This window comes from Tupaia chinensis, unplaced genomic scaffold (genome assembly GCF_000334495.1).
Source record: "Tupaia chinensis unplaced genomic scaffold, TupChi_1.0 Scaffold142619_1, whole genome shotgun sequence".
In the NCBI taxonomy this organism is placed as follows: domain Eukaryota; kingdom Metazoa; phylum Chordata; class Mammalia; order Scandentia; family Tupaiidae; genus Tupaia; species Tupaia belangeri.
This window is the reverse complement of record NW_006202465.1, coordinates 652,596-668,884: the sequence shown is the minus strand read 5'-3', so window position 1 is coordinate 668,884 and position 16,289 is coordinate 652,596. Positions and strand designations below refer to the sequence as shown.

The 16,289-nt window shown below is 45.3% G+C and overlaps 1 protein-coding gene across 1 annotated transcript in view; it reads right to left on the bottom strand.

The window, feature by feature from the left end:
* Positions 1–12,035, bottom strand: part of LOC102494738 (peroxisome biogenesis factor 2-like) — a 23,006-nt gene extending 10,971 nt beyond the window's left edge. Inside the window, 2 exon segments of the mRNA XM_027766334.1 lie at positions 9,986–10,150; positions 12,015–12,035. Coding sequence (XP_027622135.1) covers positions 9,986–10,150; positions 12,015–12,035 — 186 coding nt within the window.
* Between the last annotated feature and the right edge of the window lie 4,254 nt (positions 12,036–16,289).

Genomic DNA, 16,289 nt, shown 5'->3' with positions numbered 1-16,289 from the left:
GATAACTGCTGGTCCCAAGCGTAATTTTTGAAGACTATAAATGATAAACTTATGTTTACGAGAGAAAAACAAATTGAAAGGGTTTTTTTTTTAATTGTCTGGAAATAGTTCACTCTAGGATGTATCTGCTAATTTATTCATCATTAAAAGAGTACTTTGTCTAAAAGAAAGGACTGGCTAGTGTGCAAAATATTTACAATCTTTCATGAAATTGTAGTTTATCATTAATTCATATCTGTAAGTTATTGTTAAAATATCATCTGTTATTTTGGAACATGCAGCTTTTTTTTTTTTTTTGGAGAGATTTTCACTGTAGGGCGCGTGCGCTCGCCAGACAGACAGAGAGAGACATAGAGACAGAAAGCAAGAAATCACCCCCCAGGGGGGATGGTCACGCCGCAATCCCTTCTCCTCCATTCTCCTCTCGGGATCTTGGGCACGCACGCACACACGCCCGGCGTGAGTTTTAAGCCACCGGGTCCAGGACACGAACCACAGTCGACTACGTGGGAGTCCAGCAACATAGCCATTACACTAACTGCTGGTTCCCGGAACATGCAGCTTTGTACTTTGAAGCTTGTATCTGTGAATTTGCAACTGAAATTCATTTTGCCAATGTTTTCTAATGAACTGAATAAAGTTCCTGTTGATGCAAAAAAAGAAAAGTGGGGCTTTGGGGAGGAAATTAGAATTGAGGTCCTTAGCACACTGGTAAGTGCAGCGGCTGTAATGTTTGACAAGTCTGTGAGGGCTCCAAGGCTGCCGCAACACCTCGACCTGATGGATTTTGGTCAATCACTTGAAGAACATCATCCTGGAGGATGCCAGTGCTCCTCGCCTAATGGTTCCTTCATCCACCAAGGGGACCAGATAACTCAATGGATTTTAATGCAGAAAAAAAGATCTATCAGGCTGGTGTCATTGACTAAACAATCCACAAAGCACATAGTTAACCCACTGTGATCAAATTGGTGGTGGTGAAGGCTTCTGAATATGTCCCTCTTTATCTCATCCAAAATCTGGAATACTTATTCTATTGAGCTACTACACCAGGTTTAACACCTTCTTTGTGCTATGTTTACAAAATAAGTAAATTTGAGAATAAAAAAAGAATTAAGGTCCTTAGGATGAGGCCCCCATGATTGGCTCCTGGCTGGTTTATAAGGAAAGAGAATAAGACTGATACATGTGAATGCAGACGTGTGTACCTCCTGCTCTGCTCTGTTTTGTCATGTGGCCCACCAGAAGAAAATCGTCACGAAACATTGCCCCTGGATGTTCAACATTCAAACTGTGAGCTGAATAAATCTCTATTCTTCTAAGTTAGCCAGATTCAGGTGTTTTCTGATATTAGCAACAGAGCAGACTAGAATACTGTCCTATGAAGACATTCTTTTTTTTTTTTTTGGCTATAGGGCACGTGTGCTCACCAGACAGAAAGAGAGAGACAGAGAGACAGAAAGCAAGAAATCACCCCCCAGGGGGGATGGCCACACTGCAATCCCTTCTCCTCCATTCTCCTCTCGGGATCTTGGGCATGCACGCACATGCGCCCGGCGTGAGTTTTAAGCCACCGGGTCTGGGACGTGAACCGCGGTCGACTACATGGGAGTCCAGCGACATAGCCATTATGCTAACTGCTGGTCCCACTATGAAGACATTCTTTTTTCCTATAGCATCTGCTAAGACAAAGATCCTGAATAATCTGTTTACCTTGCAGAATGGCTGTGAGTGCCAGCTTCAAAATCAATTAGGACTAGATTCAAATGTCAGATCTACACAAGCTGTGCAACTTCAGGCAAGTCACTTAACTTTTCTGAGCTTCTGTTACCTAATTTTAAAACTGCAACTACTAATGTCCCAACTTGCACACTAGTTGTGAAGATTAAGTATCTAATGTACAGCAGATGCTAATTAAAAAGTAGGTCCTTACAGGGAAGTCCTGGCACTCTGCCAAACACACAACCAGGGCCTAATAAATAGTAGTTCCCTTTCATTACTTCCTTCCCACATCTCCATAGCCAAAAGACTGCCTTGGCTTGGCAGGCACCTTGTTTGGACTCCTATCCTCCCAGGTCCCTCCTGGCCTGTGTCTTCTTGGCAACACCTTCTCTCAGCTCACTCTCATGAACTGCTCTGTGCTCTGCTCTCATCCTATCCCAGACAAATGCCAAAGCCCCAAGTGGAGCTACTCTCTTCTGAGGTCCTGCCTCTCCAGTTGACTTTGTGGGTAAATAATGTCTCTCTTCTAGATGCAAGCCCTCTCAGCTCCAACCTCCTCTGGAGTCCTCTGAGTTGATTTCTAAGGCTAGGATGGGCCAGGGTTGTGCTGCCCCACCTCCTCCTTCAGTGTGCGGGGACCTAATGTGTGTTCTTCCAGTGTCAGCCAATGTGGTGCCACCAAATCCCACAAAAAGACATGCTCAGGCCCTACAAAGTTGCAACAGCTGCAGGTAGAGTCCTGAGAGAGGAGATGCCCCTCTCCAAAAAGAATTCTGGTAGCAAGGGGATCCCTGATCTGTGGTGATGTTTGACCACTCTAGGCAGTGATTCAGAACATTGAATTCACACACATCCACCTACAGGCAGAACAAATGTTTCTTGAATTCGGTCTGGCTCCAGCTCTTTTCCATCCCCTCCCCACTCCCTGCCCACTGCTACCACCATAGACCAAAAGAGAAAAAAAGATCAAAAGCTCAGCTATTTTTAATTCTATGCTTCTCGAAATTTGGCCTGGATCTCTGCACTGCTTTTCCTCTTCTCTCCAGATTGAGGTTTTCATTGATTTGAAGTTCTCTTATTCCCTTAGGCCTCAGGTGAATGAACTTCCTGAGGTAACCTCTTTGGTGGCTTCATTGGTGGGTGTTGGTGGGGAGCATGTTCTTGCTGGGGGTATAAAAGACTTTTCTTCAGCCCCTGTAGACCATGGCCTCCTTCCCAGCTCCTTCTGGCATTTCCTGCTGTTCTTGACTTTGAGGCTCAGGGTCACTTACTCACCCCTCAGTCTAGACAATCTGCCCTCTCTATGGAGAAGATTACTGGGTCTTAAGGCCCCATTTCCTGCTGTTCTTGACTTTGAGGCTCAGGGTCACTTACTCACCCCTCAGTCTAGACAATCTGCCCTCTCTATGGAGAAGATTACTGGGTCTTAAGGCCCCCAGGGGTCACAGCTTTGGAGCCAACACAGGTAGCGTTTCCTAGAGGTCAGCAAGTCTTTGGGGATGACCCCACTGAGCTGAGGCTGAGCCAGTGACTCATGGAGACAAACCCTTAGAAGATTCCATGGCTCCTCATCAAGGCAGGTATCTAGGAGGAGCCCCTGGCAGCTTGTGAGTCAGAAATAATCCTCCAGACCCTATATTGTACCTTAGAACAGGGGGACCCCCAGCAGATGGCATAATGGTTATGTTGCTGGACTCCCATGTAGTCAACTGCAGTGTGAGTCCCGGACCCGGTGGCTTAAATGCACACTGGGCACGTGTGCGTGCGTGCCCAAGATTCTGAGAGGAAAATGGAGGAGAAGGGATTGTGGCATGGCACTCCCCCAGGGGGTGATTTCTCACTTTCTGTCTCCCTGTCTCTCTCTCTCTTTCTGGTGAGTGCACATGCCCTATAGGGAAAACCCCTCCAAAAGAACAAAACAAAACAAAACCAGGGATCCCCAACTCCCTGTTAGTAACTGGACCACAAAGTAGGAGGTAAGTGGTGAAGTGAGTGAAGCTTCAACTGCATTTACAACTGCTCCCCATAGCTGACATCACTGCCTGAGCTCTGCCTACTGGCAGATCAGTAATGGCATTAGATTCTCACAGGAGCATGAACCCTATCGTGAATTTATGCACATGAGGGATCTAGTTTGTGCAACTCTCATAAGCTACTCTCCCCATCGTCCTGGTTCATGGAAAAATTGTCTTCTCTGAAACCAGTCCCTGGTGCCAAAAAGCTTGTGGACCGCTATCCTAGAAGGCAGGTAAAACTATTTATAGCTAATATTTATTGAGCAATTGGAATACATCCAGACCTATTCTAACCACTTTGTAGATAATTATGTATTGAATGTGTGACGCCTTTGTGAGGGAAGTACTGTTATTATCCTGATCTTACAGGCAAGGCGACTGAGGCACATAAAAATTACCTGCTCCTGACCATTGTGCATACCACCCTTCACCTTCCCTCTTCTTCCTGATTTAGCCCTACTTCACTCAGTTCTTGGTTCCCAATGCCTCAGGGGTTTCATCTACCTCAGAGAAAATCCTAATGTTTTGCCCCTGGTAGGGTCCTAGGATAGTGTGGCCTTAGGGCAGGGCCCTAGGATAGTTTGGCCTTAGGGCACAGAGGAGGGAGCCCCTCCTAGGAATCTGAGGAGGGCTGGGAAAGGAAAGAAGGGAGAATGATAAAATCAGATACCTGGAGAAGGAAGCAGCTAGAAAGGTAACTGGGAAGAAGGAGAGAATCCCCTCTTCTCCCCAGGCAATGCAATCATTCCCCAGTCTCCCCCATGGACACACAGTGGCAAGCACTCACACGCACACACTTCAGTGTGCAATTATTCCAACAGAAGGGCAGAGCAGGGCTGCCAGAGAAGGGATTGCTTGTTAGTGAAGGAGGTTGGCAAATGTGCCTTCCAGCTCTGCTTTTGAAAGAAGTCAGAGCATTGGGGGCTGGGTGACCTGCAGAACTCCCGGGGCTCCAAGAGCACCTCCAGCAAAGGCAGATGCTGAGAAGACACTTAGCTGCTCTATAGGACTGGCTCATGTAAGATGTGAGAGCTACGGGCAGCCTCCTGAACATCTTCGTCTTCGTTTTAAGTTTATCTCTTTCATTTGAGAAAGCAAGAGGAAGAGACACAACAGGGTCTTTGTGCTGCAGTTTGCCCCCAGCTTTAGCCACCTTAGGATCAGCATATTCAGGAAGGTCTTTGAATGAGAACCCAGAACCTTTCCATGTGAGTCAGCCTCACAGAGCATGGCAATATCGCTGCACCATTATTTGGCCCTGCCTTGCAGATTCTTCATCAAACCCTAAGGCTCCATTCCAGAACCTTCCTAAGGTAAACTCAACATCCTGTGTGATTAGAACTTGATCACTTCATGTCATCAGACATCTCTGCAATTGGCACCTACTTTTCTATTTTTACTCTTTCTTCTCTCACTTTTACAGACACAACATGTCGCATGCACTTATGTTTACTCGTCTGTAAAATGAAGATGATACTGCCCTGCATATCTCCTAGAAGCTTTGAGAATCTGATGAGAGAAAGTCCTTGTAAAGCACACAAAATGCCCTACGAGCTAGGAGACACATTCTTTTTTTTTTTTTTTTTTTTGAGAGGTTTTTGCTATAGGGCACATGCGCTCATCAAAAAGACAGAGACAGACAGAGAGACAGAAAGCGAGAAATCACCCCCAGGGGGGATGGCCATGCCGCAATCCCTTCTCCTCCATTCTCCTCTCGGGATCTTGGGCACGCACGCACACACGCCTGGCATGAGTTTTAAGCCACCGGGTCCGGGATGCGAACCGCAGTTGGCTACATGGGGGTCCAGCGACATAGCCATTATGCTAACTGCTACTTTAGACCCATCAACCTGTGAGCTTGTTACTAACATGGCAATCCCTTCTTGGAGTCCAGCAGAGTACTTAGAACACAGTAGATGCTCAATAAAATGGTGTTTCGTGAATTCAAGACAGGAATAGGAACATAGCTTTTAGGACTGCAAATGACTGTCAACTCTCTGTTACCATGAGCTGTTTCACAGCCCAACCCTGGGATCTGGCCTACAGCATAGCAGCTGGAGTCAGAAAAATCTGGTTTTGAATCTCAGCTCCACAGTTTACTGTCTGCGAGAATTTAAGGAACTTAACTATCTTCTTCAGGGCTCAGTTTTCTCTATAAAGTGGGGAATGAGAATAATACTCATGGCTACTGTGAGCACTAAGAGTTTCTAGGATGATGGGAGGCAGTGGTAAGTGCTCCATAATTCTGTAATTCTTCCTTTCTCTTTGTACCCTCCCTAGCCTCAGTGCCTCTCTCTTCATAATGAGTCCAGCGGAAGGACGGAGAGGGGCAGCTGATAACAAAAAACTGAGAATGTGAGCTTTGGGACACATAAGCAGCAGTGTTCCCCTATCACCTGGATCTAGCCCCTCCTTCCCTCTCTCATCCTGCCAAGGACATTGAACAAAAAGTATCTAGAGTGGACTGGCAGTCCCTGTGCCATTTGTTTTCCTGGGCAGGCTGCCTGCAAAATCATTAAATACAATATTTTTTTAAAAAAATCAGCAAATCCCAATTGCTTGACCTTGAAGGCAAAGAGACAGACAGATAGACAACAGATGCAGAAGAATGAGCCAGAAGGCCTGAGGGCCCCACAGCTTGGGGCAGGGGAGAAGGTAGAGGCAAGGATGAAATGAAGGCAACACGATAAGTATGCACAAATATGGATGCTCACCACATAGTCGAGTCCCTTTTCCACCAGATAGTCAAGCAGATTTGTGGTAAGACCAGGCCTCCATCTCTGCCAGTACTACTGAAACCAAGGTCAATGTCAAGTCCTAACACTGGCCCAATGAGAACCCTAGCCAACAGGAGCTTGACTCAGAAGAAATGAAAAGGAAATGATAAGCAATTGCTCTTTGCCAAATCTCTTTCTCCTGTATACTTGTCTGTTCCTTTCCCATCTATAGTATTTCCCTGGTTTATAAAAACTAGCTTGGTAGGGCCAGCAGGTGGTTAAGGTGCTAAACTCCTACATAGCTGACCACAATTTGAGTCCTAGACCTAGCAGCTTGAAACTCACATCAGAAATATAGGTGTGCATGCCTAAAATCCCAAGAGGAGAATGGAAGAGAAGGTATTACAGCAATGATCATCCCTCTTGGGGGGTGATTTCTCACTTTCCCTCACTCTGTCTCTCTCTAGTAAAGTGAGCATACCCTATGGTAAACAAAAATAAACTAAAACTAAAAACAGAAATAAAGCAAAACAAAACAAAACAAAAAAAGCTGGCTGGTTTCTGTCTTAAGACTACTACAAGGGAATGTTACATTCATCTATTAAATAGGTTAGAGCCAGACTAGAGACTTACATTCCTGTCTGTTTGCCTCATGATTCTAGTCTCATAGATAGCTCTTCCTTAAACCATGCCCTTGGAGCAAAGCTTTTCCTACTGCTACTCTTACTTCTCTTCTTTGGAAGCAGGTCACTGAAAGCTACTTTCTGTAGAACTGGCCTTCCTCAGGCGGTGCCAGGCTGAGTTAAACTGATTGTCCTCCAGCAGAAATCAAGGCTGAGGTAGGTGGAAAGCAAGCTTTCCAAGTACTTGCCTGCAGGGACTCTTCAACTTAGTGTTTGGTCTGTCTTCAAACAGTATCCATGCCTTTGTGTTTATTTCCTGTGTCCCTATACAAGGAGGGCATGTTTTTTTTTTTAAATAATTATTTTATTTAGCTTTATGTATGTATTTATGTATTTTAATTTGACTAGAGAGGGACACAGAGAGAGAGAAAGTGAGAAAACAAGCCGCCAGGTCCAGGACTCAAACTGCAGTTGACCATGTGGGAGTCCCAGCGCCCTTAACTACCATGCCACTTGCTGGCCCTGGGGGTAGTTTTTAAAAAATATCAGCTGTTAGGTGTCTTGGCTTTTGGGTTACTGATCAATGTTGCCCATTTCTCAGAACAGCTAAGGAAATCTCTGGGCAGGTGTAATGTTGACTGCAAGGAGAATTCATAAGTGTTTTCCTTACTCTTGAGTGGATTGGGGTGGCTAACCTCACTTTCTTACCAATTGGGATCCTTGAATCAAGTTCTCAGCACAAAGGATGGTGGATTGGGAATATGAGAGCAAAGGGAACTCGCCTCGCAATGAGAAACATTCAGTATGTGGAGACCCTTGCTGGTCTCTAACCAGGCTTCATTTCACTTTCAGTGCCCTTCAGCAGGGGCACCTCCTCTGGATAGACCAATTGATATCCATGGTCAGATCCAAATATCCAGGTGCTATGGTCTGAATGTGCTCCCAAAATTTATGTGTTGGAGACTTAATCCCAAAGAAACCGTGTTGGGAAGTGGGGCCCTTTGGTAGGTGTTTAGGTCATGAGGGTTCCACCATCATGAGTTGGTTAATGCCACTATAAAAAAGGGCTTATGGGAGTGGGTTTGCTGTCTTTTGCCCATCTGCCTCCTGCCATGTGAGGACACGGCAACAATGTGCCATCTTGGAACAAGAGACCAAAACTGCTGGTGCCTGGATCTTTCCAGCCTCCAGAATTGTGAGAAATAAATTTTGGTTCTTCATAAATTACCCAGTCGGTGGTATTGTTATGGCAGCAGAAATGAACTAAGACACCAGGTGTTTGGCTTCTGGGCACTTAATACTCCCTGTTCACTGCCATTTCCCTCTCAAAAAGAAAAAGGGTGAAGCAGGAAAAAGGAAAGTTACATTTTCTGAGCAAATATTGGTTGCCAGATACCATTTTGGGCCTGTTCTATACATTATCCTATTTCTCTCTGTCTTATATTCAGGGTGGAGGTTGTACCTAAGGTGCAAAAAATTTCATTGATTGGGATTCTGTTAGAGTCACACTACCATCAATTCATGCATGACCTATTTGGTTTTATTTCTATTTTTTATTCACTTGACTTTATTTCTTTCTCCATTTGTCACCTTTCCTCATTACATCTCCTTTCCTGATTAACACCCACTCTTGTGTCTTTGATTTACATGAATGACATTATTGTATATATCTGTTTTTGCCCCTTTGTTTCATCTAATACCAATTGTTAAGAGTTAATTCTGGGGACCAGCAGTTAGCATAATGGCTATGTTGCTGGACACCCATGTGGTTCAAGTCCCAGACTCGGTGGCTTAAACTCACACCAGGCACATGTGCGTATGTGCCCAAGATCCCGAGAGGAGAATGGAGGAGAAGGGATTGTGGCATGGCCATCCCCTCTGGGGGGTGATTTCTCGCTTTCTGTCTCTCTGTGTTCCTGGCAAGCACATATGCCCTATAGCAAAAACCTCTAAAAAAAAGAAAGAAAGAAAGAAAGAAAGAAAGAAAGAGTTAATTCTGTTGATATTTATAGATCTGATATATGTTCTTTTTAATTACTGCATAGTAGTCTATGATTTGCATACTTTGCATTTTATTTATCCATTTCCCTGTTGACAGACATTTAGGCTGTTTCTGATTTCTCTGTATTACAATATTGCAACAAATATTACCAGGCAAGCCACTTTGTGTACCCCTGATAGTAGTTCTTGGAGGATATATACCCAGAAGTAGAATTGCTCTGTCATAGGGTATATAAACATATAAATTCTCTAAATGCTTCCAAATTCCTCTCCAAAATGGTTATATTTGTTTATATAATCCCTAGCAGAATGTGAAGACCCTTGCCTCCTTATATTGTTACCCATACTTGTTATTAGCTTATTCTTTTTTAATGTTTTGCCAGTCTGATATATTCAAAGTAATATCTTACTGCTCTTTTAATTTGTCTTTCTCTGATTATAATGAGGTTGGACATATCTTCAGATGATAAATATCTACTTACTTGGGCTTTCCTTTCCATAACTTGCCTATTTAGACATTTGATGTTTTCTCCATCAAGTTTGCTGTCTCTTGCTTGCTCTATGTGTCCTGAATATTCATCTTTTCTGCTCATATATATAACAAATATTTTCTCCAAATCTGTCATTTCCCTGTTCAATTTGACCACTATTCCTCTGTAGAATGGAAAGCCTTGCTTTTTATGGATTATAATAAAAGTTATCCATTTTCTTCTTCATGATCTGTACTTACTACACCTTGTTTCAGAAAACCTTCCTACCCCAATACTGCAAAGATATTCTCCTACATGTTCTACTAAGAGTTGTATAGTTTTGCTTAGTCTTCAGTACCTCTAGAGTTTATTTTGTACATAATGTGAGATAAGCATTTAGTCTTATTTTTCCATATAATCAATTTTTCAAATATCACCTTGTTATATCTGTTATACACAACATAGACCTTTCCTGTGGGTCTCAGCTCCTTAGCAGTATATTGAGAAACATTTGCTGAGCTTTTACTGTGTTCAGAGCCCAGAAGAAGGATTCTAGTGGAGTTTATGATGCAGAACCTCCTTTCAGGAAACATGTCATCTATCTGGAAGAATAAAAAGTGGGCCCAAGAAAAGGGCTTGAGAGTATATACAAAACAACACCTAGGCAAGGATAAATAAAGACCTTGGAAGTTGGGAATACAAGTTTAGAGGGTTAAAAAGGGACTAGCATACCTATTCCTAGGCTGAGACAGATGAAAGAGTTGGACTAGTGGTACAGGGACACCATGTGATAGCTCCATATGTGGATGCTCATCTAATCAAGCTAGCTTTATACAGTAGCCACAGAATGAAAGAGGAGATAGGAGACCCCAGGAATTCACCATTTGCTATAGCTTGGCTTTGCTAGTGCACTCATGCCCTTTTCCCTTTGTACTGCTCCTCAGCCCCAGGGTACCAATTAAAAAGGAAGCAAGGTCAGTTTTGACTTTGGTCCAAGTATCCAGTCTACAAAATCTCCCTGAATCAGCTGTCTTCCTTCTCAGAGCCATAGACAAAATTGAAGAGAACTATTTATGAAATAATAGTGATAGTAATAATAACAACAACAGTTATTACTATATAATAACCTCACAGATCTTCTGGAGCCCACATTTTTTCTATGTTGGTCACCAGTGGGAAGGGAGGCAGCTGATCAAAAGCGATTTTGTAAACTGGGTACCTGTACTCCAGTCAAAATGGACCTTACAGGTGACCAGACATTGGTACAGTGGTATATGCCTCTGTGAAGCTGACCCACAGGTTCACTTCCAGAGACCTCTCTGAGTATACCAGGCACTGACTTGCCCATGATCTGGGGCTGGCTGAGGCTGGAGATGTACTGCAATACCAAGACCCTGTTGGGGGTGTTTTACCTTTCTGTTTTGCTCATGGAAGAAATAAATATATAAACTTTAAAGAAAGAAAGAAAGAAAGAAAGAAAGAAAGAAAGAAAGAAAGAAAGAAAGAAAGAAAGAAAGAAAGACAGACCTGGGGGTGTGGGAGACACAGAGCAGGAATTTCCCTTTTCCTGGGGACCTCCTTTATCCTAACCTGACTATGTTTGCCTATGCCTTTCCTATTCAGTGGTCTGAAAGGAAAAACTGTCCAGGCTTCCAAGAACTTCAGTGCCTCCACTTGCTAGCAGCCTTGTCTGCCTCAGGAAACTCCACCATCGCACAAAGGTATAACATCTTGCTTCCAAACTTGGCCCTCCTAGGAGTCTGCACTGCAAAGTACACACCAATTATCCTTAGCAGGGCAGCCTGTATTTAGTGTAGCCAACATCAGGAGCTGATTTTGCTCCTAGTAATCTTCTTCTGCTTTAGTGGTTTGAGACTCTGGAGGAGTGGGTGGGTGGGGGGCAAACAGAAAGCAATGGAGGTGGAGGAAGAAAGGCAAACAGAACTCATCAAAACCAACAAACAAAAAAGCTCAAGCTCCCAGCTCCTAAATCCTCTCAGGGCCTACTCCTCACCATGGCAACAGTAAGCCTCCAGGCCTCCTCAATCCTCCATCCAGTTGTTAGTAAAGAGCAGTGAGGAGGCTGGCTGCTTTCCCTGGGATGATTTCAATACTGGAAAAATTAAAATGGTCCTGAAGAGATGTGAAAGTTAAAGAAGAAAAGTGGTAGAGAGAGCAAAGGGCACACTGAGGTGAGAAATGGCAAGTTTCTACTAGTGACATCTCTCAGGAACTCTCTTGGGAGAGGGCCTCCAATGCCAACTTCCATTAACCCTCACCATTCTCAGTGAAGGCCAACCCTGCCCACTCTCTTTCCCATTACCCTCAGGCAAGACACTGCAGTATGAGGGAAGCTTCAGTGATGTACCAGTCAGCTCTTTTTGGCACAATATGATTTTCCCCTTCTTTATCCAAAATCAGGAAGAGGAGACAGAAAGTAAAACTTGGTAGAGTAACCACTTTTACCTCACCCAGAAGGTCATCCATGAGAGTATAGCTGTCCAAAGAAACAAGAGGTATGCTCCTCAGGAAAGATTCCTGTCAACTCAGCTTGTCTGACCTCCAACTCTCCCTCACTGGGCTTCCCAAAGGCACCATTGCCACAACTTTGTTTTGGTTCAGTTTGACCACTACAGGTTTTGACCCCCAAATGGATAGCCACGTGCCAATGCAGGCAATTCTTCAAGTCCTTTCAGAGACTGTAAAACCCCCACTGGCTACTGCTTTGGCAATGATCTTTCCTAAAAAACTGAGACTGGACTTGGACATGGGGTTAGAGCCAGATTCACTGGTTCACATAATGAGCTAGGCCTTGAGACCTGAGGCTAGTCCTCCAGGCAGCTTGTATCAGTCCTACAGCACATCAGTGTGGGTGAATTCTTAGATTCTTTCCTAAATTCATGCTTTGAGAAGGAAAGGGAGGGAGTAAGTTGTGAAGGAAGGACTTAGGGGAGGCCCCTGAGAGTTTTGCTCATGTGCACAGCTAGTGTTTTCATTTTGTTTTTCTAGTGGTCTTGGTTTTCCCTACTGGAAAGGAAAGTGGATGTGCCTTCCTCCTTAAAAACATGACTTTCCTTCCTCTGTATGTGCCCTCATGCCTGACATCATATGCACACTCTTCCCCATTTCCTTAGTGAGCAGCTGCGTCCCAGAGTCTGAAAAAATAATCATCTCCCCTTCTGCCTCAGCCTCCAAGACCAGAATAAGTTAAAGGTATTAATTTCTGAGCTGGGGTGGAGCCTTGATTTTACTCACTCACTCACTCATCAAACATAGAAAGTCACTAGACTTTCCATGAGGCAGGTGATTTTTCTCACCACTGTGTCTCTAGTGCTTCTCGGTACATAGTAGGTAATCAATAAAGATTTTTTTAGAATGAAGACTACTATGTGTATAATCTCAGAATTTGTTGATCACTTAAATAATAGCAGAATCAAAAGCTTTGATTTATCAAATAACCATGATGTGCCAGGGCCTGTGGTAAGTACTGCAACAGACACTCTAAAATTTATGACATCCGTGAGGGACAAAAACTGTTATTAATTCCACTCCACAGATGAAAATAGTGAGGCTCAAGGATGTTAATTAATTTTCCCAAACTTACATGGTTAATTAATGGCATGACCTGGTAACAAACTCAGATCCCTTGGACTCCAAAGCCTGTCTCCCTACACCTCTGGTGATAGGAAAGTGAGGTCACTATTTGTGCCTCTGACATGTCAGTTAGCTTTGCAGAGAGTTCCTTGGCCACATACTTCGTTCTTAATTTTAGCAAATCAGTTTGTCCAAAGAGGCCCAGGTGAGCGCTTGTGGGATGCCAAGTGCACCTTGTTAGCTATAAATATCTTTTACACAAGTACAAAGTTTTATAGTTTATGTAACACTTTAAAAAAAATCTCTTATAGTCTTCACAACAGTTATATGAGAGGTTCTGTTACTGTTACTCGGTTTATAGATAAGGGCAAAGAGGCTCAAGGAGGCTATGCACATTTCCTAAGTTCCCGCAGCTAAGAAGTAATAAACCTGGGCCTCAGGTTTATTAATCCACTCTTTTTTGATTCTAGAGTATAAACCACTGGGTCCCCTTAGCATTTAAAATGTTGGAAACATTGCTTTGTGCCACCTACCAATTCCCACTAAAGATTGCTGCCTTCTCTGCAGACAAGAATGAGCAAGGGCCCCAGTGGTGAACCCAAATTGTCAATTGGGAAGAAGCCTTGCATCTCCCATGCGCTGTTGGAATTAGAAGCATATCACCTTGCAGGAAAGCCTTTTCGTGTCTTCTCCTCAAAGGTGCTGTCTAAGAATTAGCCCCTTCGCTGCCACCTCCAACCCCTGCAAAGTAGGAATGTGTGCTCAGATGCAGTGCAAGCTGTCGAGTTGCTTCTGTGACTTTGTTTTTGTTCCCCCTGGCACCTAAATGAGTACTAGAAATGCATGTCACTTCTTCCCTCCATCTGTCCTCTTTTCCCTCTGAGCACTATTAATCATATTGAAAGTCCAATGAATAAAGAAAACAGGCCACCACCCCTAGAGATGACAACACTGCTCTATGGAAATAAGCACTGGTCATAAACAGATCACTGATTCACAGAAAAGCCACCAGATTACTGGGGATTTTGTACCAGCCTAAACAGGATTAACACCTAAGTGGTGAAGAGACTTTGACAAGGATGCATCAGAATTCTACTAGTCATTCCTGCATGGCATCTTCCTCCTCACCTCTGCTGCTGTCACACACCCCTCCCATAATAAGCTGCAGTCCTTCTCTGCCTCTCCCACTGTCAAGGGACTGTTCTCTGAAAGAATAACATTTCCTGGGCTTCCTTCACTGAATTATTCATCTTTGCTGCCTGGGAACGACAAAACTTCTCATTAAAAGCCCTGGGTGGGAGGGCGCTACCGACACAGCCCCCACAGCTAGACTGAGAGAATCCAGGGGCTGGAAGGGGAAGATATGGTGGCTGGACTGGGAGGCTCCCTACAGGGGCTGTGAGAGGGCAGCCCTGAGAATCAGGGCTCTGGCAGTGACTGGAAGGAACACACACACGGGAGGCTCATGGCCTTGGAGTGACCACGCTACTAGTCTGGGCTGTCGCCCTCCAAAGCTTTGGTCAAACCCAGAAAGCCTGTTCCCACCACTGCTTCCCAAGCTTACAACTTCTGTGCTGAGCAACCAAAGAGACTCCTTCCATGGGATTGAAGGGGCCTCAGCTTCCTGTCTAGGCCGTCGAGACTCTGCTTGGCTGGGTAAAACGGACATCTTACCCCTTATCGTGTCTACAGGGACTGGGCCATGGAAGGAGAACAGCCTGGGTGGGAAAGAGCACCCACCTGCTTGTCTCAGCTCTGGCATCGTCTGGCTGTGTGGCCCCCGGGACACCAAGGGCTACAGCCATGAAGACCCTGGGTTCTGGAGCCTGCTGCCCACGTCACATCCCAGCTCTGCTTCTGAGACCTACGTGCTCCTGACAACCTGTGTAGCCTGTCAAAGCCTCAGGCTCCTCATCTACAAAATGGGAGCAGCTGCACCTGCCTCAAAAGACTGCTGAGCACACGTGGAAAGCAGGCAGCCCACGGCCCCACGAAACCCTCAAGAAATGCTGGCAGTGGCCTCTGGTCAGAGCTTGATCCATTCAGCAAGGAGCCATCAGGTCTATCCTGGTGATGTCATGTCCCCGAAGGTGCTGTTTGCAGGTTGCCTGAGCCACTCCCTCAGAATATGAGCAGCTCGATGCCCGTGCCTGTGGTTTCAGGCAAAGGCACACTCGTGAGCCCTGCTCCTCCATTTGCCCACAGCCTTGGAAGCACCATAACCTTGCAGACCGAAGCTCCCTCCCCCAGGTCTCTGCACATGATAGGGATGAGACAAACACTGAGGGCCACCCTCAAGGAAACAGGAAGGCTGAGGATCCAGAGACTGAGGGAATCAGGGCTAGAAGAGCAGCAAGGCCCAAGGCCCGCCCTATCCTCCCCCACCGTAGGCCTCAGTACCTGGTCAACCTGGGGAAAGTAATCTCCCCTGGCCTCTTGCCCAAGTCCTGGCTACCCTGGCTTCTGTGTTTGCTATACATTTGCAGAGTGACTTTGGATTCTTCCCAGAGATGGGAACTTACAGAGAAGGGGCCCAGGCCCTTGGTTTGTTGTGTTCAAGCTGTAGATGATGTCACTAGAAGCCTTGCCAGGCAGGAGTGACCCACACAGGCACTGCCTCTCAGCCTTGTGGTTCCAACCAGGAGAGCCCCAGCACCTCCCCCTCCATTCTTGCATTTGTTCATCCTGCATTCATTCACCAATTCACAGACATAAGCTGGCACTTACCCTGGGCCTGGCCCCTATGGTGCACCGCATGAGAAAAGCAAGCCCAGGCCTCATCTCATGGAGACTGAAGTCTAGCAGGGAGGGGCATCTGTGAAGAACCAGGCACAGGGATGTGAGATTACACATTATGATGAAGACAGTAAAATAAAGAAGTGCTGGCAGAGTCCGGAAGGAGGCCAGAGGAGAACTCTGAGGAGATGAAGTTTAAATCTCCGCCCTGAGAAAGAAGGCACCGGCCAGGTCGAGAGTTGCAGGAAAATTGATGCAGGTGGGGGGCGAGGTGTGTCCCTGTCCCCGTGCCAGTGCCAGGGTGTCTCCAACCCTTCTGTCCTGGCGCAGTTAGGCTCCCTGAGGTCTGGATGCCTGTTGGTTCCCACTTGGCTAACAAAGGCTCTGGGAGCTGTCCCATCCCAACCCTGG